The sequence below is a fragment of the Bactrocera neohumeralis genome, chromosome 4 (assembly GCF_024586455.1).
Source record: "Bactrocera neohumeralis isolate Rockhampton chromosome 4, APGP_CSIRO_Bneo_wtdbg2-racon-allhic-juicebox.fasta_v2, whole genome shotgun sequence".
NCBI lineage: Eukaryota > Metazoa > Arthropoda > Insecta > Diptera > Tephritidae > Bactrocera > Bactrocera neohumeralis.
In genome coordinates this window covers 14,640,026-14,663,648 of record NC_065921.1, presented here as the reverse complement: position 1 = coordinate 14,663,648, position 23,623 = coordinate 14,640,026, and the positions used below count along the sequence as shown (strand labels likewise).

At 38.0% G+C, this 23,623-nt stretch overlaps 3 protein-coding genes across 4 annotated transcripts in view; 1 reads left to right on the top strand and 2 right to left on the bottom strand.

The window, feature by feature from the left end:
• Window positions 1–6,283, bottom strand: part of LOC126754752 (protein N-terminal asparagine amidohydrolase) — a 93,182-nt gene extending 86,899 nt beyond the window's left edge. For both annotated transcript variants that reach the window (XR_007666419.1, XM_050466838.1), the window contains exon 1: window positions 5,999–6,283. The gene's annotated coding sequence lies outside the window, so the exon portion shown is untranslated. The remainder of the gene's footprint in view (window positions 1–5,998) is intronic.
• LOC126757642 (uncharacterized) overlaps window positions 1–11,692 on the top strand; it is a 58,512-nt gene extending 46,820 nt beyond the window's left edge. The window contains exons 2-3 of the mRNA XM_050471709.1: window positions 11,006–11,147; window positions 11,242–11,692. Of these exons, the coding sequence (XP_050327666.1) occupies window positions 11,006–11,147; window positions 11,242–11,604 (505 nt within the window). The 3' untranslated portion in view covers window positions 11,605–11,692. The remainder of the gene's footprint in view (window positions 1–11,005; window positions 11,148–11,241) is intronic.
• A 160-nt stretch (window positions 11,693–11,852) lies between these two features.
• Window positions 11,853–23,235, bottom strand: LOC126754759 (cilia- and flagella-associated protein 61-like). Its single transcript, XM_050466859.1, has 17 exons — window positions 22,940–23,235; window positions 22,700–22,881; window positions 22,415–22,559; window positions 20,725–20,869; window positions 19,950–20,095; window positions 19,762–19,872; window positions 19,506–19,675; window positions 19,145–19,437; window positions 17,808–18,166; window positions 17,343–17,535; window positions 16,988–17,274; window positions 16,699–16,929; window positions 14,840–15,414; window positions 14,618–14,781; window positions 12,630–12,881; window positions 12,280–12,492; window positions 11,853–12,185 (listed from the first exon to the last, which is right to left on the bottom strand). Exons 1-17 carry the CDS (start codon window positions 23,233–23,235, stop codon window positions 12,000–12,002), a joined length of 3,948 nt encoding a protein of 1,315 aa, XP_050322816.1. The 3' UTR covers window positions 11,853–11,999.
• Between the last annotated feature and the right edge of the window lie 388 nt (window positions 23,236–23,623).

Below are 23,623 nucleotides of genomic sequence, written 5' to 3'. Positions count from 1 at the left end.
TTAGAGCGTTCATTAAAATTGAGTTGGCGGAGGCTTAAACATATACATATGTATGTAAGTATGTACATATGTGCAAGGTCTAGTAAAATGAAATCCATTATTTTTTCAACAGACGGTTTCAGTAATCGATATCTTGAGTTGTTTAAGCACGATCCGGTTATGCGTTAAAAAAAATAAGGTCCTACTCCAATCGCGGTGAACCGACGCAAACGGTGGCTAGGCCAGGATTAATGGTCAGGAAGATTTTGAAATGGGTTGGATGTGATTGGCGCGGTAACATCTACTCTGAGCTACGCCTCTATGGCAAAACTCTTAATTCGGACCTGTACTGCCAACAATTGGACAGTCAGAAGGAAAGAATCATCAAGAAGTGTCCAGCTTTGGCCAATGGTAGCGGAATTCTATTCCATCAGGACAGCCCAGCAACTTGGTTGGGAGGTTCTTATGCGTCCACCTTATGGTCCAGCTCTAGCATCAAGAGATACTAACTGACCCCGTTTATGGGTAATGATTTTGCTGAAATGCGCCTCAAGACAACTTGTGGAAATTGACTGTCCCAGTTGTTTCCCTGTATGTACGGGGGTTTCGAGAGTGAAATTCTCTCATTCTGGAAGTGACCGGAACGGACCTGTATTTTTTGCCTGATAAACACTGTCAACTCATGGATGGTACATCCCTCGAAATTACTTTACGAATGTTTCGAGGCGCTACAACAGAGTTTTGAGAGTAAATTTAGCTTCAAAATGGCAACAAGTATCGAACAGTGCATATTGGACCTAAATCGGAGCATTTTAACTATGTTAAAAAGGAGCATAATGAACTCCTCTCTAAACAGTTTCGGATCGGGTGTTTTCGTAAAAATCATCCCTGCAGTCTCCTGCTTGAATCGGAACCGCCTCCTAGAAGCACCAAGAGTTCCTTACTCAACTATGTCGGCGACATAAGACAATACGTCGATCAGACTTCGGAAGCAACTAACTGCAGACATGCACTGGCCGCCATTCACAGTGGAGCCATTAACAACCCTCTCAGTGAATGGCGTACTTGGAGTCACACCCGCATCCTTTGCAGACAGCGAGCTCGAGTTGCCGCATGACCCTTGCGTAGTTTCGTCCTGAATACTGTAGCAGGCTAAACTGCTGCGCAAAGAGTCCCCGCATGAATCTGACAGCCCTTTCCCTTTGGTCCGACCCCGTCGAAACAGCACGTTTCCTGGGCCTAACTTTGGATGACGTCGATGACATCTTATCTAATCCTTACCATCCTAACGGGGATTAGGTACCCGTTACAACAACAACAACAACAATAAGGCTTCCGCCGAGTTTGGCAAGCTTTGGGCTACACTAATTACCTGCGCTTTCGCAAGATCTTTTTGGCCCAAAGAAGATCGCAAGCGATTAAGGCAGCTCTTTGCCCTTTATAAGACTGGTATTTTCCTAGTTGTTGGGATTCTAATTGGCATTTCTCTATCGGTGCAGATGCGAAATATCTCGGCACTTCTTGATTGTCCCATCTTAGCAGATCAAGGCTTAAACATCTAAAAGCTGGAACTTTCAGACAACCCGCTGTGTGCAAGTGGGATCCCTAACTTGAGGATCAGCCATTGAACCAAACCTAACTAACTTATGTATATGTAAAAAACCCCTCCGAGACTTCATTTTCGGCGTCTTTTTTTCTTCCATTTAAAGCAACCAAGATAAATACGAGTATTACTTTATTACTTCTTAATCATTTTTTACATTTTTATGCCTGTGTGTGCAGTTGCACATTTGTTAATTAAAATGCCATAATTCTCCGAGTTGTTAACCGCTAAGTTGCTGTGGCACGCAACATTAACACGAATTAACTGCCAACGGATCTCACATCTAGACTTAATCTAATCAAATTTTAAGCGCTTGTACAAATGCACATATATATATGTATATGTACACATGTATAGTATATACATATGTACGTGTATAAGCAAAATGTGCAATGGTGTTGCAATAGACAATTCGAAGGTTGTGACTATTTACGCAGCAAATGCAATTCTTACATGAAATATGTATGTATGTGTGTAAAATGCACATACATACATATTATTGCATGTAGATATGTGAACCTCGCTGTGTCCACATAGAACTCGATGCACTTACAAACTCACTTCGCCACTTGGTGACTATCATTAAAGACAGTAGTTGTGCTACAGCATGCATTTAACCCTATTTGTTGTTGTTGTAACAACTTTTTGGACGTCTTGCACCCCTTCGCACCGCCAGTTTCGTTTTATTGTTTGTATGCATTTGCAGCGTTTTTAATTGCAGGTCATTTGTAAGCATTCAAGTGTTGAAATTACAAAACTACACACCATTATACACATACAAACAAACAAATATATAAACACACAAGAAGCTGTTAGCTGCACATAACTGTTTGCTGCGTTAATTTAATAATTTAATAAGAATTATCATCAAAAGCCATCATTGTGGCAATCAAAAAGGCATCTTGTTAGGGTGTCAACAACAGCAGAGTTGCACAAACACTTACACACAACGCTTAAGCACGCACAAGCAAGTAATTGCCAGTCAACCTTTTTTCATATTTCGAGAAAAAGTTTTTCAATTTCTAATGGCTTAGAATGCAACTGCAAAGTTTCCTTTATGGTTGTTATTATTGTTGTTTTTGGTGAGTTTGCGGTCAAATGCGCGCGACACCCAACTAATTCGATCCAATTCACAGAATGCAAAGTGACAGCCTGCAACAACAAAAACCACATAGCATTCGCTCAATGTGCCCACATTAATGTTGTTGTTGTAATGCGACGGCATCTCACCCCTTCATTTGGTGCGTGTTTGTGGTTGCGTTTGACCACGACCGATCATACGGATCTGACTGACTGGCTGTCGCATCAATTATGATTAGTGCATTGTTAGTGTGATTAATTGCGTGTTAATGCTCAATGAAGTACTTGTTGTACAACCTTACATACACTAATATACATACATACATATGTACATATGTACATATGTTAACAATTTATGAAATTATGTTATTTACGAAATCCATTTGGCCGTGAAGAATTCAATCATTTAGAGCTCTATAATATCCTGACCAGGGTATATTAAATCTGCTACGAAGTTTGTAACACCCAGAAGGAAACTTTGGAGATCCTATGAGATATACATACATACATATGTACAGTAAAATTCTTCATAACCGGACACTCACCGTCGCAGTGTTTTTGTTCGACTAAGGGAGCTGTCCACATGTGGTGGAGTGGCGTGGCAAAAACAAGGGTTTAAAATTTCTTCTTAGAGTCAGAAACATCAGAATACCTGCTAATCGACTGCACAGCAGCCTTTAGGCGCAGTATAATGATATGATAGGGATCACATCGCTTCAATAGCACCTAGCAGTATAATGGAATTTATTAATTTTCTGGGGTTAGTTGAGACGTTGTGACTTAGGAGAGAGCACAATTGACCCCAGGTCGCGGTGCAATCCTCATTTACTTATCTAATCCGTTGAGCCACCGGCAATCAGATGGCGCCAGCGAAGGACAAAATGTGCTCGTTTTGAAAACACCCAAAATTTAACAAATTAGAAAACCAATAGAAATGGAAATGAAACGTTGTTTTTATAAAATTTGTCCAGTCCTGGTAGCTGTCCGGTTATGAAAACTATCCGTAAATGGAAAGTTTCACTGTATATAAATGATCAGCATGACGAGCTTTATCAATTTAGCCATATCCGTCGGTATATATTTGAAAAATCTGTTCAATTGTGTGCTGATGACCGATCAAGTCTTTCATTAGTCTTTGTATGACAAGCATTCTTATTTTTAATCGTTGCAAAGTCTTTTAATAACGAAAGAATAAGAATAAACAAAGCATACATGGCCTACTATACTTGTAAGAAAATCGTCAACAAGAATTGGGGCCTTAAACCAAGTATAATCATGTGGATGTATACGGCTGTCATAAGACCTATACTTACATATGGAGCTCTGGTATGGTGGCCAGCGCTAAACAAACAATACAATATTAGAAAATTAAATGGAATACAAAGAGCAGCATGTGCGGGTGTTACGGGTGCTATCAGGTCATGTCCGACTGATGCGCTCAATGTGATCCTGCATCAACTACCAATGGACATTTTTATTCACAAAACAGCAGCTATTGCGGCGATAAGAATAAAAGAATTGGGAGGTTGGAAACAGCTGAACTACGGACATAGTGTAATTCTAAACAAGTTCACTATTAACAAATCAGACTACATTCTCCCAAAGCTGGATTTCAGTAGACACTTCCAGGTGAGGATACCATCTAGACGAGAATGGAGAAGAGAGGAAGATACCACCTCAGTCTATACCGACGGGTCCAAAATGGACTGCGGAGTGGGCACGGGGGTATTCTCCGCTGATCTAGGCATATCTCTCTCTATACGTCTACCGAACTCGGCTAGCATCTTCCAAGCAGAAGTACTAGGCATAGAAAAAGCCTGCGAGGTTCTATTAGAAAACCACGGAAATATACATAAAGCAACTATATTTACGGACAGCCAGGCGGCCCTCCTGGCATTGTCTTCACCCACGACAAATTCCAGTATAGTTCACAGCTGCAAGAGAGCACTAAGCTCAATAAAAGACAAGCTCCAGCTAAACTTGATCTGGGTTCCCGGACACAGGAACTTTTTCGGTAACGAAAAAGCAGACGAGTTGGCAAAGGCAGGAGCTTTCCTCAATGAATCCGAGGCGGAGCTAATACCAAGCCCGCTAGGATCGATAAAAAGGGAGATCAATAGACAATTTCAGCAAATTGCAAACAACAGGTGGAAAAACATTACAAAATGCGTCATAACTAAACAATTATGGCCAACATATGACAGGAAAAGAACAAATGATTTATTAAATAGGTCAAGAAAAAGGATTTACAGAATAACAGCTACCACAACAGGGCACTGGCCATTTGGGGAACATGCGTCCAAAATGGGATTGCCCTACAACGATATCTGCCGTGGCTGCGGAGTAGCAGGGAACAAGGAAACAATTTTCCACTTTCTCTGTGAATGCCCAGCTCTAGCACAGATCCGACACAAAACACTCGGAATCCACCAAGCACCAAATCTTGAATGGATTTCCACCAAAAGCATATCGGACATAAGTAGTTTCATCGAAACCTCAAAATGGTTTGAGAGAGAAGGTGAAACGTAATAGCAGATACAGGTGGTTCTACGAATAGTGTATCAAAATGGCACATCAAGTGCTAATTGAGCCCGATAGGGCTGCACTCCTACCTACCTACCTACCTTTTAATAACACTGAACATGCTTAGGGAAAAATTTGTATAAGAATTACTACAAGAAGTTACAGCCAAGAGCTGAATTTTTGCTTTTGTTGCTGGTGCCATAAAGATTAAGTGCGTTGTACCGTGGATCCAAGTGACTATACGGTTTCAGCGCATAATGCATGTAATGCTGACGAAGGTGCAGCGTTAATAATATCTTTTTAAAGGTATTAAGATAAACCTTTTTCAACAACTACTTAGGATTTCCCAAATTGCTGATATAAATCGAAAATGCTATAAACGCTTTATTATCAGCTGCAATAAAAACTCTGGGTGCAACCATCTAGTGATTTGGTGTAAACAACAGAAAATTAGATTAAATAGTTGAATTTCACTGGAATTTTGATTAAAAATTGCAAAAAAAGTTTTTTTTTTTATTAAATTTAAAACAAATTTTGAAACAAATTAAGCAACATAAAAAATTTACACAGTAACAAAATAATCTAATAAGAAAGACAAGCAAAAGCACTCCAATCAATTAAGCACCGTTCTCATTGGATTACCATACAGCAAAATTTTCAATTAACATTAGTGAAATTGAGTTTATAAATTAGTCACAATGAATCCTTCCAATCACCATTAACATACGTACACACATACATTTGCAAGCATTGTACATAGATTTCTTTAATTCACTTATCAACACTTTATATATTCTGTTGTGATTCACTCACCTGGCACCAATAACACACGGAGTGGTCAGTGGGGAGATCAATGAACGAACTGGCACCAAATGCCAATTGGATAGGCTGGCTAACAAGGGCCTCAGCCGAAAGCAGCTAAACAGCTGTTTTATTGTATAGATAATTCTTTGCTTGTGTCCAGTTATGCGACAACACCGATATATTTGTTTATTAACTTAGCAGCACGATTTTGTATCAATTATTGTTAATAATTTTGCACTTTTTCGCGACGCGCCGCGTCAATGTAAATTGGGGCGACAACCAAAACACAACAGAGAAAAACTGAGGTAATTTGACAGTTTATTGACAGACTTGTTGATTAAAAGAGTGCGGCGAGCAGCGCAGTTTTTGCTGTCAAATGTAGTTGTTTGCGCGACATCTATATGTCAAAAATTAACTTTTGTCACACAGGGTCTTATTATGAATAAGAAATTGTGTGTATGTGACTTGGGTTGAATGGATGAAGGGCAGAGAACGTACGAGAAACACGGAACGCAAAACTGGTGGAAGCTAACCACTTACGATCCAAATGTGGACCACTTTGCGGTTGCTACTTTATCCAATTTTTTTTTGATTTTCAAAAACTCGAATATTTTTGTACGTATGTACATATATATTGACGCAGCAGACGTTTCATTGCCTGACCCTTCTTCGAATACCAATTACCCGTGTGAATAACAGTGGCGAGTCCGATGGATTAACCGCCGAGCTATTCAAACACGGCGGCGAACAACTGATAAGGAGCATGCATCAGCTTCTTTGCATAAAAAGGAGGCCCCACAATCTGCGCCAACTACCGTGGGATAAGTGTTCTAAACATCCCATATAAGGTTCTATCGAGCGTATTGTGTGAAGATTAAAGCCCACCGTCAACAAACTGATTGGAACTTATCAGTGTGGCTTTAGACCTGGCAAATCAACAATCGACCAGATATTCACCATTCGCCAAATCTTGGAAAAGACCCGTGAAAAGAGAATCGACACACACCACCTCTTCGTCGATTTTAAAGCTGCTGTTGACAGCACGAAAAGGAGTTGCCTTTATGCCGCTCTGTCTGTATTTGGTATCCCCCACAAACTTAATCTTCTTCTTCCTTATTGGCGTCAGACTGACGTTGAGCAATACCAAAAGCTGCGACAGGATCGGGAAGGACTTCTGCGAGCCGTTCGATACCAACCGAGGCTAGGTCATGTCCTCCGAACGGACGAAAAAATTCCAGCTCTGAGAGACTCCATTGGAAAATGGACCTGGTTTCGCTTGGAAACACAAAATTTGCGCCAAATTGCTAAAAGAAGAAACGATTAGCGCGCTGTTGTAAACTCGACTATAACCGTGTAAGCGCTGTCTACGCCAATAAAGAAGAATATAAATACATATGTAAGCAAATATGAATAAATGACCAATATTTGTGACCCACTTTGCTGCGATTTTTGCACTTTCGCTTGTATTTTTCCATAAGCTAATTACTAACGATCAATTGTAACAATAACGAACTATTATGATTACACCTTTATATAATTAATTACTTACATACATACTTATTAACATTTTCTAAACAATAAGCTAGAATATTTGACGGCAAATAATTGGCAGGTAATCGACCGCGTCATTGAAATCGTTCGTTGCTTTCTAAATATTTGCCGCGGAAAACCAAAAATTTTACTTTTATCTGAAACATACCCAAAACCATCGCCAGCAAAGAGCAACAGTTTTTTTCAAGTTCATTTAACAATAATTACTGTTTGTCATTTAAAAATACAAACAAACATGGCTGGGCATATGACTTTAGGAATAGGTATCAACGTATGAATGAGTAAAATTAACCTTCGCGCATGGCCGCCAATCGTCAACACGCTGCAGTCAAGAGGCTGTCACTTGCAGCAAACAGCAGCACGCATGCGATAAGCAGCAAAAGCGCTGCGGCCACCTTCTCCACGGTGCAGTCAGTGGAGCGTTCTGCGTTGAGGGTTGCAGATATACTGAGGTTGCAGGTCCAACAATATTGGCCATTGGTCATGCGTGGTCGGCGTCGCTAAGTGGCCAGACAGAAATAGTAAAAGCAGCAACAAAAAATGTATATAATGTGACAGAAAGTTGGTATAAAATTAGTTTAATATTTACTGTCATACATATTTGTCTGTATGACAATGATTTATTGTTGTTGTTGCGTTAATGCTTCACAATTTTTTTAGTAATTCTTTTTTCCTTAGATTTGTATAAATTTATAACAAAAGCGCGCGTTTGAACTCAGTCTTCAACAACTTTGCTGCAGTGAGTGAGCTAGATTTTGGAGAATTAAAAAAAAAAATTAAATTATAAAGAAATGTTTGTTCAAAAAAAAAAAATATACATATATTCTAAAAATAAAAAAAAAATATATTATTCAGCTTCAATAACAAATAAATATAAATAAAATAATTTTTTAATAAAAAATTAAAAAAAAAAATTGTTAAAAATTAATAAAAAACTTAAAAAAAAATTTAATAAAAAATATGAAATTATAAGCAATTACATTTACATAATTATTAGTTATTAGAAATATTTTTCTTTTTCGAACAAAGAAAGTGAATGTGCACTTATTTTCACAATTTTTAATTAGAAATTTGTTATTTAGGCAGTGCACCTAACCTATAAAAGCAACAGCGTGTGTCCACTCCAAAGTTATTTGCGCAACTGAACTGGCGGTGAACAGTTATTTTTGTAGATTTCAAGTATTTTTTAAACAAAAATAATGCAGAAAATCGAACTTTTTGTGTTTTGTGCGTTTTTGGCCTGCGGCGTGAGTTACTTTTTGCTTAAAAAATAGATTTTAAATTTTCAAAAAAAAAAAATGTTTTAAAAGTAGTTTTATTCTCTTTCATCTGTTGTTCAGTGCGTTGAAGCCGTGGAGATTGATTGCAGGCGACCGCCACAACTAGTGGTAAGTCAAAGCGTGAATAATTTTTTTATCAAATTCCAAACATGAAGAATCTTAAGTCAAACTTTTTATTGGAATACCTGTTATCCTTCGGAAGAAAATGCGATTTGAAGTAAGAATCTAACTTGACATTAATGACCACAACAATAACTCGACTTTCAGTATCTGATCATGAGTATTTCAAACCTTTCTAAGACCTGTTTTTTTTATTACGACAAGCTTATTATTATGTTTTTAGCTGTAGAAGTTTAGTTGGAAGAAGTCGGGTTGTAGTGTTTAAGTAAGCATACTGGTACCACTCTGTATCTAAGTTCCATGCTTGTACCATCTAATACCAAACAATACCTTACAAATCTCAAAAGGAAAAATGAAAGAAGAAGCATTTTCATAAAATGTATCAAACGTTTGGAATTGGCCTATCTGAAGGATCATATTATCTTAGAGTTGGGATTATTATATATTTCAGTTTGAACCTAAAGAGCTTCTACAAAATTGTTGATCAAGGTTTTACTTTTGGACATTTCCAGCCTACTTTGTATACGATCATTTCTTTTGCATGGTCACCATGGGCACACTTGCCAAAGTCCAGACACTGAACCCAATTTTGGACGGTTTTCAAGCATAAATCGGCCGATACTGCTGCCCGTTCGATATTCATACAAAGCTCATCAATTGTCGCTGACTTATTGGCATAGGTCATAGACTTGACGTAGCCCTACTGGAAATTGTTTAACGGCGTCAAATTGCACGACCGAAGCGGCCAATTGCCTGGGTCATTTCATTAGATAACACGTTCACCAAATTTGGTTTTCAATAAATCGATTGTGACATAAGCTTGTGGAGCCGCCCTGTTGGAACTACATATAGTCTAAGTTCATATCCTTCAATTCTGGCCAAAAATATTCGGTTATTATTGAGCGGTAGCGATTCCCATTCACAGTAACGTGCCGTTCTTGATCATCACGGAAGAAGTACGGCCCAATGCCGCCGCCGGCCCATAAACCGCACCAAACCGTAATTTTTTCGGGATGCAATGGTGACTCATGGAGTATGTGTGGATTGCTGCCTGACCAATAATGCATATTTTGCTTATTGGCGAAGCCATACAGCCAGAAATGAGTCTCATCGCTGAAGATGATTTTTCGATGAAAATACGGATTATTTTCAAGTTTCCATATTGCTGAGCCCAATTCACGAACATACGACGATTCTGGTGGTCAAGCGGCTTCAGTTCTTGCAAGGATGTAGGCCAAGATCTTTTCACAAAATTCGCCACAAGGGCGTCACACAGCTGACTAATGCATGAAAATGACGTGTGAGAGACTGATTTGGGTCTTCCTCAATTGATGCGCTCGCGGCAGCAATATTCTCGACACTTCTTTGCCTCACTGGCACGGGAACATTCTGTACTGAGCCTGTGAATGAAAATTTTTCCACTATACGCTCAATGGTTGTACTGATAGGACAATTATGACAACCATAAATTAGACGCTGCGCTCTTAAAGTTGAGGTCACTGACTCCGAATAAAGTAGTAAATTAATAATTTCAACTCTTTGTCAAAATGACATGATCTCTTTAATTGACTCAAACCCTTTATAGTTTTCAATAAAAAAAAAACAAGAAAAACGTTGCTTTTTTAGCATCGAAGCTATAATACCCCTCACAAATACAAAATATTCATTACAAGACTTTTGATCGTTTAGTTTATATGACAATTTTTTCGGAGATTGCATCAATGTCTTAGACATTAACTCATACCAAATTTCGTTAAAATATCTCGCCATTTGCCATACAAGCATCGTTCAAAATGTTTGACAGAAACGGAGTAAAAGAGAATCTAATACTCAGAACCTGATTTCTGAAATATCACCTAAGCAGACTCAGAAGGACAACCATAAGCCAGTAGAGTGCTAGTCTTGTGAATGCTGTAGCCGTAGAAGATTCTATGACTCAATCGTAATCTCGATATCAATCGCACTTCGAGAATATTCAACACTTGAAAGTAAAGGCCATTCACGATAGCATTTTTCAGTACCAAAATTCATTTTTCATTTTCGTTAAATTATTTCTACTTTGAAGTTTTAATTCTTGCTTAACTCACCAGCAACCGTCACTTTGTTGTAAAAACGACGAGCGCGCAGCGGTTATGGAAACGTGTGCGCAACGATTGGGCATATCTTTCGAAAACCAGAAGGGCGCAACTGCTCTAGAGGATGTTACTGTAAGTATTTTGCAATATGAAGTTGTCTTTATATACATTCATGTACTCTCTCGACTGACTCGACTGACTCCTTTCGCGATTTATTTACTGACAGTGCTTCGCTGAGTGCATTGTTAAAGAGTTGCAGCACCTATCGGCGCCTGAGAAGATCAACATTGAGGCGGTGCAAAACTATCTACAGACAAAATCCGGTAATGATAGCACCTATGTGGACACTATGCTGACAGCCTACAGAAAATGCGAATCAGTGGCACAGCAACGAATGCAGGTGATCAAGCAACATTCGCTCGGTGGTGGCGTGTTCGCACTTCGGAGGTGTAGTCCCTTCTCCGGCATACTGCTCAGTTGTGTTCACATGGAGTACTTCATGAACTGCCCGGCGAATCGTTGGACCGAAAATGCGGATTGCGCTTTGGCGAAACAATTTGTTACACAGTGTGCTATCGGCACCGTATGAACATATTTACCAAACATATATATATATATATACTATATGTATATCGTGATCTAAAATGCAAAGTAATGAACATAACATTTTCATAAATTTACAGGCGAAAGAAGAACATTAAAAGAAACCACTCAAATTGAAACGAAATTCGAGTTTTGGTTATAAAATGGTTATATATTGGTTATTATATAGGTTATATTATGGTTATATATTGGTTATTACGCTGTTTTGAAGTTTAGGTGGCGATATACTATGTATAGATATATGTATATAATATAGTAGGCGTAAATGTTATGTAAATAACAAAAAATATATTTAAGCACATAAGTATAAGATCGGGCAAAACACTTGCTGATTTGTTTTGGACAAATAGTTCTGTTATAAAATAAAGCATACAAATAAAATTAGATATTCAACTTGCTCGATAGATTTAGATGAAAGTCCTCGGGTAATGCAAACGGGTATATAAAGTCATCCCGATGTTTGCGCAAAAAACGCAACAATGTCTTCTCCACCTCATCCGTATGCCCCGCATCGGCCATATATTGTTTCATGAATTGCTTGCGTTTTCGGCGATCTATGCCCAGGTCCTGTGCAGAGAGTATATATTGTCATATATTGATATAAACAGCTATACATATGTATTACAACAACTTTAGCTGTAGTCCGCCACCACTAACTCACCATGTCCATGATATCCTTCGCCATTTCCATGCCAAATGTACGAATCCGGCTGCTCAAACTGTCAAATTGTGGATGCATGATCAGTTCGGTCCATGGTTCTTCGAAGAACTCAACAAAACTGGTAATGTCCTTGAGATACCAACGCGTGTGTAAGTCATTCAGCAGTGCCTGATGCTGACCCACAAAGTATTGCAGATGATCAAAGCTGCGTTTCTATATTAAATAAGAAGAAAATGATTACAAAATTTTTTTTTGTAAATTTCAGTATATATAGAATCTGTTTAAACATAAAAACCGATAACTAAACATAAAGTAAAGCTTTCAAACTAGAAAATTTATAAATTACTTACATTTCTGGTGACACAAGTGATCTCCTCTACTATGCCATGCTCGTTGATGCGCACGCGCGAGAAATTCCCATCATAAGTGACTAATGTGAGCATATAATTGTTATCCAAATGATTGGCGATATATCGTTTGGGTAGGATCGCTTTAGCCATATAATGGCCTAGTGGCAGTTGTGCTTGAAAATAAACTGGTTGTTGATATTTCTCAGTATTTACGGGATCATCATTCTGATGCAGATTAAGGCTTCTAATGAGCTGTGAATTAAATAAAGTATTTTAGTAAAAAAAATTTGTTAAATACAGCTTTTTGAAGTATTAAAAAAAATAATTTTTTTTTAGAAATATTTGGTATAATTTTAGTTGTCATATCATATGACTTAAGCTGCTATATCACCTCATCATATATCTAAGATAATATTATACATTCATATATGTATATATTACCCGTACTTTTCATTTAATAACTAATAATATAATTACGATGATTACGATGTAATTAAAGTAGAAATTCAACTTGATAATATTTTCCACTTTAATTAGATCACATGATGCATTATCATATTAAATGACTTTAAATGATTTTATATTTTAAATTTTGGTGATTAATGTATGAAAAAATTATATGAAAAATGACGAAAAAAATGGAATTTTCACAATCACGTGATGTCACATCATATTATCACGTCGCATCACATCACCACGCTTAATATGACACGCACATTTATTGGATATTTCTTGCTCAATTTCATTGAAACACATAACTTTGTGATCATATATTATATCACATCACTACTTCACTTTAAGTCACATCACGTGATTAGATCACGTTATCTAACATATTACACTGTAAATTGTCATCAATTGCTCTGAACTTTAAAAATCGTTTGAAATTGTGTTATGGTAAGTTGAATATTTTTTTGCGGTCACATATGAGTTATTCGTAGAGTACCGCTTCAGAAAGTGCAAATATGTCAAATAACAGCATCGATGTTGAAAAATAATATCTCGGCGACACTTCTTCAATACCTTGTTTTGATCATTGAAGACCATCATAAACTAAAAACTCCATTAGGCTACCTTAAATGTTATGAATATAGTTAAACCACGACGCATGATTTTATAACTGATCACATGATCGTTTTGAATTTCCAAGTTTCTAGATAACAAGCGCATAATTTTTATAGAAAAAGCAACGTTATTAATACATAAACAAAAGCATGTCCCTTATTTGATATAATAATTCGACCGCTGGATTAGGTTGCCGACTAATCTAGAAATCGCACTTCGATTACCAAATGCAGTCCACTGTGAAGCAAAAACGTCGTGCGGCAGATAAAATTTTGCCTGAGCGTTTAAATTCTATTCCCACCATTTCGGTGGGATATCTGAGAGTGTGAGCTCCCGAATATGTAAGTCTGAATTTCGCAAAGGCGAGCCTAGTACCCAAACTATTATTTTCCCAAAGTGACTCAAACGATTAGAATGCGTAGCAAGATATTCATTTAAAAACAAAGATGCCCTGAGTTTGATGGCAACGTTCGCCGCCTTACACTTTCCGGCGATATCTATGGGCAATACAAGTATTTGCAAATTGGAGTGGATCTTGGAGCACCACGCATGCTGATGAGCTCTGCTTGTTGGACGCTCTCCAACTTCTTAGCAAGTGTGGCCTTTTCTAAGACCCTCCACCACTCAAAGATCCTATAGAACAAAATAAGGTTGACTATAGCGTCGTGGAGCCAGAAGATTACCTTCGGTGAAAGACCCCACCTCCTGCCAATAGAGAAGAAATGTATGTTTCTAATCACCTGGAAACAAACAAGATGATCCTAACAGCGGATGATCACAGACAAATACTGACAAAAGCTCATAAATTTTCTAGATATGAAGATTGTTTCCGTCGAAGACATGTCATCATCGAAACTTAATAATCTCGTCCGTGGCGTACGTATAAAATTCCATTAAATTTAAAATAATATCACTTAACTTACCTTAGCCGCTTTCTCCTCTTTAGCCACATGAACATATTGATGATTCCGCTTATTCCTCAAGCGCGTGCAATTGCCAACGGCATAAATATTCGGATCGCTAGTGCGGAAATTATCATCGACCAACACTAATGAGTCCTCCATCTCAATGCCGCTGCTCTCCAATACTAGGCAGTGCAATACATATATTTAGCTAACAGTCGTACTTAAAAGTATTTCACTTACAATCAACAAGCTCTGCGCTGATAAGATGCGGATGAAAGCTGACAAATAGGTCACAAGCCATTGTCATTAAGTTACCGTTGGGATAATTTTCGAAAGCTGCATGCGAGATGATCTTTTCATTATAGTAGTATATCCACTTCTTCAATATCCAATGCGCCTCGACCTTCACGCCCAAATCTTCCACCATACCCTGCAGTATCATCTCTATATTCATATCCATATTGCTGATGTTGTATTTAATGCATGACTCCCGAGACTTAGCATCCCATGGTATGACCAAAGTTATGAATTGCGGAGGTATTTTGTGATTAATGAGGAAATTTATGAACTCATAGGTGCCCAGATGTGTGCCGAAAACGATTATATTGATATCATTCGAGTTCTGATCTTTTCGTATTGCTTCGAGTTTGTGATACATCACGATTTTATCGAAGCGACTGTTGATTTGCATGTAGTTTGAGGCGCGTGGATCGCGTTTTGCGGCTGGTGGTTTTCCAAAACGCTGGCTCATTGAGAAGATGAGTTTACCATAGTACATCTCACAGCCGTTGGCTAATACAATTGCTTGATCTTCTCTGTGAAAGTTCCGATCAAACAAAATGTTTGTATTAAGTGGTTAAATTGTTAAAAATAATTTTAGGGAATTTTGTGGAGGTTAAGAGTCTTAAGTTGTTGTCATTCTTATCAAAGTAAACACTAACTAAAGAAAATATCGGGAAATGTGTCAGTACTTTACACAAGACTCGTCTGCCGATCGATACACCGGACTATACATGCTTACGGAAATAAACTCAAAGACGTATATATGTTTCGTCGCATTCGTCGAAATACTTATAGGACATATGTATCTGTCAGTAGGGACCTATAGATACCCATTCATATAGAATACTTGAAATCTGTCAAAACTTTTCTTCTTCAGAAACTGACTCAAAGAAGTATGTAGAGTCGCATTCGTCGAAATAGTTGTAATACTTATCGGTCGGTAGAAACCTGGATTAGATAAATAAATGAGGATTGCATCGCGAACTTAGGTCCATTGTACCCTTTCCTAAATTATGCTATTGAGGCGATGTGATCCCTATTTGGAAACATGGATCCAAGTGAGGTTGATTACATATTTAAGCCATTTAAGGGCAACTTGGTAATGGGGTATGTCTTTTTGTTGTTGCCAATACTTCTCCCTGTCCACTCCTTCATCCTTGCGGAACAGCTCTTTTATTGTATGAGGCCAATCGCAATGAAAGGTGCGGGTCCCACTATATTGGGGGATGCTGAGGAGCGAGCGAGCGATGCTGAGCGGGCACCCAGATTGGTTACTATCTGGTAGGCTGTTCTCAATGAAGTTTATACTTTTGGTAGCCCTTCATACGCTACGAAGATATTACTTTATCTCTGCCAAACCCCTCTGTTGTCATTTGGTGCAGTGTGTGTTTGGCTACCTGACCGATTACTAGGTGAAGCGGTGTGAGATCGGTACAAATTCCTTGAAATCTGCCTTAACTTTGTTTTCTGTGTGGTCTGTTTTGATGGTTTGGCAGTATAAACTCCCACTTAATAAAATTTGGCTCTGCTTGGAAGACTTCGCATCCTCTCTTCGGAATAAACATACGAGATCAGATCATCACTTATGAGTATTAGGAATTGAGGAAAGGTCTGTATATTTGTCTAGTTTTCGTGCCGAAGCTCATAAAGTGATAAGCTACGGGTAGTCAAATCACCTCATAAATTCATATCTCAAGGTTGTCTAATACTTGTTTTCTGATGACAGTCAAACTTAGTAATGATTTCTTCCGGCATTTTTTTGGAGTAAACTGGTGGAGTATATAGTATAATGTAAGTAGAACATAGAAAGCACTTACGTTTTGATCTTCTTCACAGTCGAACTGACGAAAGAGGCAAATTTCCGCAGATCCATACAACGTGTTGTGTCGCGTATAAAACTATTGCTATTCTCGAAATTAACATAACAGTCATTTTGATCTGTGCAGATCTCACAATGAAAATCATTGTCGTAGGCGCTCTCCACCACACCCACTGCTGCGATGACGACGACGCGTAGGCGTGGCAGACAACAATGGCAATTCTTGTCGCTGCGAAGACAAGAGAAAAATTGTAAGCTCTCCATTTACACCAAAATTTAGTATTTACCTGGCATTCATGAAGTTGAAAAGCAGCACTCGCAGTAAGGCGCGCGTTAAACTGTTGAAACCGATTATTATGATCGGCTCTTTATTGCCGAATGCCTTCGATGGCAATAAATTATGATAGTAGAGAGCGACATTTTCATCACCAATATTCGGTATTTGTTGGCTGAGGCGGTCTGATGTTGTCGATTTCGGCTTGTTGTATTTACGACGATGCAGTTGTGCGATGGGTCGCGGTTCAATGGGTTGCATTTGTTTAACCAGATCGTTAACTAAGGGCTTGGTGTGACTCTGAGTAAATGTAAAAATATTTGAGCGCCACTTTCTTTATCAAATTCCTTACGTAGTGCCATACTCACCATAGTTGGTGCCACATAATATAGTTCCCAATAGCCGGTGGCACAGGATATTTGCCGGAATATTGCATCCGATTCCCAAATGTAATTCGGATGTAACTTTAATAAGACAATTTCACCGGGATTTTGACTGAAACACACCTCGTGACGCATGAAAACATATTTATACTCCAGTTCATGTTGTCTAATAAAAGGACTGTTGGGGTGAGATAAGTGACTTATTATTTATGTGGTGAGAGAGTTCGCTAAACAATGACCGTTGTAAAGGAGTTTCCAATTCGAAAAAGAAGTTTATGGGCACCCTAAGGATTTTCGTATCACATATGTCTACATCATAAGCAGTTATATCGGATCATTGTCCCACCATAACACTCCCCTAGGATGTCCAATATTTTTTCTTTAAACTATCAACTCAAAATTAGTTTAGCCTAGCGGGTCAAGGAATATATTTTCCCATTTTCTAATTACCGTATTATTGCAAACCCCACAATGATATTATTCTCCATGGCTCGCATCGAATCACCACAGCGTATTGTTAGGAAATGAAATTCGCTTATAGGATTCTCCAACACATCCTCTATTATGTCACTAATAAGCGTGGATTCGGCTAGTGTTTCGGGTGGTATGAAAAACGACTGCTTCAGTGCGAACAAAGTGTAGGTTGAGGCACGTTTATTGAGCATGGCTCCCGACTTCTTTATGATTTTTTCAATAGTGAAGACATCCTCCGGTATTAAATTCATTACACCAATATGACCGAAGATTGTGCTGCGATTTATGATGTAAACTGTGTCATCAATTCTAGCGCCGGGACGTGGTACGAGACCCTGAAGAAAAAGTCCAAGCACAATTAGAAAGGTATTTATTGTTAATGAATACAAAAGTGGGCGTGACTTTTTGAAAATAATTAAAATTTTTTAAACAGAACTATTAACCTGAGACGTGTTTGGCGTCTGGAGAGAGAGAGATAGAGATGGGGGAAGAGAGAGATAGAAAAGAGAAACGAATGTATAAGCAATGCAACATGTTGGCTGAGAGGAAATAACACTCTACAAGGGTTTCACAAAGGAAAAGTGCCTAATTGTCTTCCTTAGGTCCTAAATTTAACAATGTAAACTTTTGTTAAGAAATAGGGTTTCTTATTCTAAGAAATTTTACTTTCTCTATCATAATTTTGTCTCAGATTGGAAAGCATTTGCTCTCTTTCGGTGTTATTTCCGATTTTTTATTTGTGGCGGTTCTCTCTTTTAGGTATCAGGAAGTACTAATTTCGATTGAGTAGTCAATTAAGAACTAAAGTTCTCCCTCGACGAACCAATAAATCCTCTTTAAGGAAATTGTGGAAGTTTTTCGAGTAGGTGTCGGATATATTCTCGGAAGTTGACATAAAGTCTTAGCAATAAACCACAATGAGGAAGTTCTTCAAGATTCTGATGGAAATATTCTCGGAAGTTGACATAAAGTCATGTCTTACAAATTATCCACAATGGTCGTCCGAAGAGTTGTTTCAACTGTTGTTTAATAATTTTAGTTCTCTGACACTATATCTTCCTTTGGAAACTTCATCCCCTTAAAAACATTTGTTTGATGTACATTACAGGTTCTTTACTTTAAAGCTTTTTATAGGACAAAAATTGACAAAAACCCCATATTTGATAAAAAGACGAAGTAAAAATTTTTCCCAAAAATGTCATTAAGGAGCTGGGTACGCCGGATCTGTTTATCTAGTAAGTTAACCGATCCAAACTCTTGAATCATAAATTAGGATATTAAAAATGTGTGGTTTCCAACCTTTTCCAACTCACCACAAACAATCCCAGCAACATGTCCACACTTCTCGATAAACGCATCTTATTCGGTATAGATATAATGCAGTAATCCCGGTCGGGATGTGCCGTAAAAGCAGTCGCAATGAAACGCGAAGCGAATCGTGTGTCCGTCGTTTCACTAATACCCAGCAACTTGATGGCGAACACATTGGAATATGTATCGAAGGGAAATTCGCCATCGGTGGCTTCATCATGCGTTTCTGGTACATTATAACGGATACGTAAACGCTTACGGAACTGCGTTTGATAGTGATCGGGGCTTTTAAAAACTTCGAAAATGACAGAAGGCAGAATAATTATTATCAATAATTTGTTGTTATGCCCAAAATTAACATACAAATATCGATTAGTTCCATTTTGCGATAGAATTCTTCACGTAAGAAAAAATATTTGATGCTCGTTTCGTTTATGCCGTAATTGAAGCTGCCACGCGACGAACGTCGTACAGTCGATACAATATTGGTGCCCATAGCTGCCGGACATGTGGGACGCATGCAGGTTTTATCGCTGATTTATGTGTGTTTATTGTTGTGATATTTTTTCGTTATCGACAAAATTAGTAAATAATAGCAAGTAAGTCATTTGAAATTTACCTCGATTCGGTAGTTTTGGTTGCTGAAAGTAGTCTTTCTAATTCTTTGTTGTAAATTTCTTCGACCACTTCGGAGGTGAAAAATTTATAAGCGGGCTTCTTTTCAACGCCACTGAGGGTTTGTTAATAATATTATTTTATATGTTTATCACCAGAGTACATTTTACTTAAATTAAGGATCATACTTACGTTACCGTTAGGCGCTTCTCACCGAAAGGTTTATCTCGTGAGAATCGTATCATATTACCGAAGCCATCGCATTCGAAATTCTCCACCAGCGTTACTATGCTGACATCATCGTTGAGCCAAATGAAGCCGACCGTCTGATGCTGTAACTGTAAGTGCATAGAGAAGGATCAAGATAGGTAAATATATTTCATGTTAAGACCTGAGAAGTTTTAAGAAAATAAAAAGCCGAAGAATACTTCAGTTCAAATTAAACTGAACCTCTATGTGGTATTACGAAGGGCCAGTAGGTCTATGTATGGCGTCCAATAGAACGTAACCCAACCTATCCCAACCTAACTTAATCTAACCTAAACTAACCTATCCTAACCTAACCTAAAAGGCGAAATTTATACTGAAAAAACAAAGCGCATAGGCTACATTTCAAGGAAAAAACTGATCTATCAACGGATAACTATTATACTATACTATAACTAAGCGCGGTGTAACAGTAAGAAAGGTAAACTAGAAATCGGAATTCTAAAAAGTTAGAAATCAGTTAACCTTATATGAAAAGCTTTCGAATGGAATACATATGATTTAATAATTTTTTGAACTTGATGTTTTGATGTCTGGGCTGTTAGGTTAAATCTTGTCAAGAAAGACAATATCTTTTCTCCATACTTGTGGTGGTCTTGAGTTCCATTAATTATCTCAGCTATATAAATACTTGTTCTAGGCTTTACTTTGAGCTTTACAAGCAATAATCTTTACTCTCTTCAACTATTTTTATACACACCTCACAAGCTATAAAGGTATTATGTTTATCATCCTCATCTATTTCCTTTTGCAGTTCCTCTGCTATATAAAAATCACCATATTCCTCGCGCAAGTCTGGACGATCCACATCAATCACTTCTACGATATCATCATTGTCTTCGGGTCTGCAAAGAGATTCAATATTTGTAGAAAACTGTTAACAAATTCGTTGAATAAAAGATGAAGACAATATGAGTTATAAGTGGTCAACAAAAGATCATTAGATTTTCGATTGCTTAAAGTCTTCGAAAACTAGTGGGATCAGAAGTTTTCTGACTAACATAGAAATCAATTATCAGAAAAATTTCATTAGGCTATCAATATAGTGAAGTGAAGCGATGAAGAACAAAAAAAAATAGAATTGAGACCAAAACATGTGTTAGTAAGAATCGTGATACTTCTAATCAGCCTAATCAGCCAAATGGGTTGTTGCTGATATTATTTCTTCGCGCCACTGAGTACACAGCCTTATAACAGGTTTTTTAAAAAGGACAAAAGTAGAGTAAACGACGCCATATTTTTCCGCTCTTTTGACATTTATCTTCATAAGGTTTGCCATTTTATCATGGAAAGACATACGATCCAACGAGTCGAAATTATTAAAGTTTGCACCGAAATTCGGAGTCAGTGGCCTCAACTTTAAGAGCGCTACGTCCAAGTTATGGTCATCATAATCGTCCTGTCAGATCAACAATTGAGCATCTTGTGGAAAAAATTGAATTCACAGGCACAGTACAAAACGTTCCCGTGCCAGTGAGATAAAGAAGTGCACGTAGTGTCGAGAATATTGCTGCTGCTAGCGTATCAATTGAGGAAGACCCAAATCAGTCTCTCACATGTCTTTCTCAAGCATTGGACATCTTTGTGACGTCATTGTGGCGAATTTTGGGAAAAGATCTTGGCCTACATCCTTACAAGATCAAATTAACGCAAGAACTGAAGCCTTGACCACAGAATCCATGAATTCGGCTGAGCAACAACATGAAAATGATCCGGATTTTCATCGAAAAAAAAATGAGGCTATTTAGTGAATGGTTTAGAAACATTGGTCAGGAGTTATCATTGCATCCCGAAAAATTGCGATTTGGTGCGGTTTATAGGCCGTACTTCTTCTGTGATGATCAAGAACGGCACGTTACTGTGAATGGGAATCGCTACCGCTCAATGATAACCGAATATTTTTGGACCGACTTGGATGATATGGACTTGTAGAATATGTGTTCCAACAGAACGGCACCACAGCCCACAAGTTTGGCGAACGTGTTATCTAACGAAATTTCCCAGGCAATTGGCCGCCTCAGTCGGGCGATTTGACGCCGTTAGACTTTTTCCTGTAGGGCTACGCCAAGTCTATGGTCCATGTCAACAATCCAGCGACGATTGATGAACTTCGTATGAACATCGAACGTAATATTGCAGCAGTATGGGTCGATTTATGCTTGAAAACCGTCGAAAACTGGGATCAGTGTCTTGACTTTTGCAAGCGCGCCCGTGGTGGCCATGCAAAAGAGACCGAGTTCCGTACATAACGGCATCGAATGTATTTTCACAGGAATAAAGTTTTTGTTTTGCTTAAAAACTTTTGTAGCGCTCTTATTGAAAATCCCGTTATAATTAGTGTAATGAAGTCAAAAGATAAGTAAACAAATACTATTCATTGAAATACTCACAAAGCTAACCGGTAACGCATACGTTCTATAACATTATTGCGATGTATTATGTGAAGCCGTTGCACATTTCGACATTTTTGAACGCTAAAAGCGCGCGGATACAACACTGTGCTGATGCCTTGCAACATGTCATAACAAGGGGTGTCTAGAAGCGAGATACAATATAAGATTATAATATTGAAAAAAAAAAATAAGACAAAGTAATTTAATTCAAAAAAGAATAGATTAAACCAAAATTACATTAAAAACAAAAATACAAATTTTTAGAAACCTCAAAGCACGCACCTTCCGGTGACAAATCCGGATCGTCCGGCATCTGTACGATCACAATGTAACGAATTTTAAATTCACGATGAAAGAATTCGACAAGTATGCGCCGCATTAGCTCCGGGTTGTATTTCGGGAAGAACATGAAGCGTGTGAAGAACATTGTATCGCCCCAGTTTAGTGGAAATTCCTTGTCAACACTGTGCAATAACGCATATGTATAAGTTATATTTAGTGACAAAGCAATTTGCTGCTCACCAAAAGTGATGTTTCAGCCAATGTATCCAACAATCGGGTGGCAAAGCGCCTATCAATGGATAATAACTGAACTCGGCATAACCGATGATTGTCACATCTGCTTGCCGTTTGCGCACCATAATGCGTTGCGCCGCATATTCCAGGAAGAAGTCGGCGGCGTGGTAGAAACCACGCGGCGATGGACCGAAGAAACGTGTCTCATTCCAACGCAACATTGTCGAAATGTAGCTGAAATCACGTTCGATATCGGTGACACCGCTCATTACGTACAGATTCTCCTCCGATTTGGGGTCCATTTTTTGAAGCGGTGGTGCGTTTGCTTGCAGTTTGATTGTGATTGTAGAAAATAATGAGTTTTCGCTTTCAAAAATAAGTATACAAAAAAATTTCGACTGGCACTATTTTTGACTTTCGTAGTTTTTGAAAATTCTTTTGCTTTTTTTTTGGTATTTTTCGATAATAAGTTTGGTAATGAAAAAATGGCATACAATTTGATCGATGAATGAAATTATTATTTTGTATAATATTATTATGTATGTATATCTAATTTATTGTAACGGATTTATTTTGTTATAGTTCGGTAGCTAAAAGGTCTTTATATATACTTATTCTGTACTAAGAACCTCAATGGAATATAGTGTATGTGTCCATGAAAGTATACAGCATTCCCAAAACTGTGAAGGA

Bases quoted from the DNA above. Each gene is read 5' to 3' on its own strand.
- LOC126754759 (XM_050466859.1), bottom strand. From the start codon at position 23,235: ATGGACCCCAAATCGGAGGAGAATCTGTACGTAATGAGCGGTGTCACC. The intron at 16,930-16,987 runs GTAAATACTAAA...TTGTCTTCGCAG, and splicing joins TTCAACTTCATGAATGCCAG to CGACAAGAATTGCCATTGTT. The intron at 14,782-14,839 runs GTAAGTGAAATA...TGCACTGCCTAG, and splicing joins CAGCGCAGAGCTTGTTGATT to TATTGGAGAGCAGCGGCATT.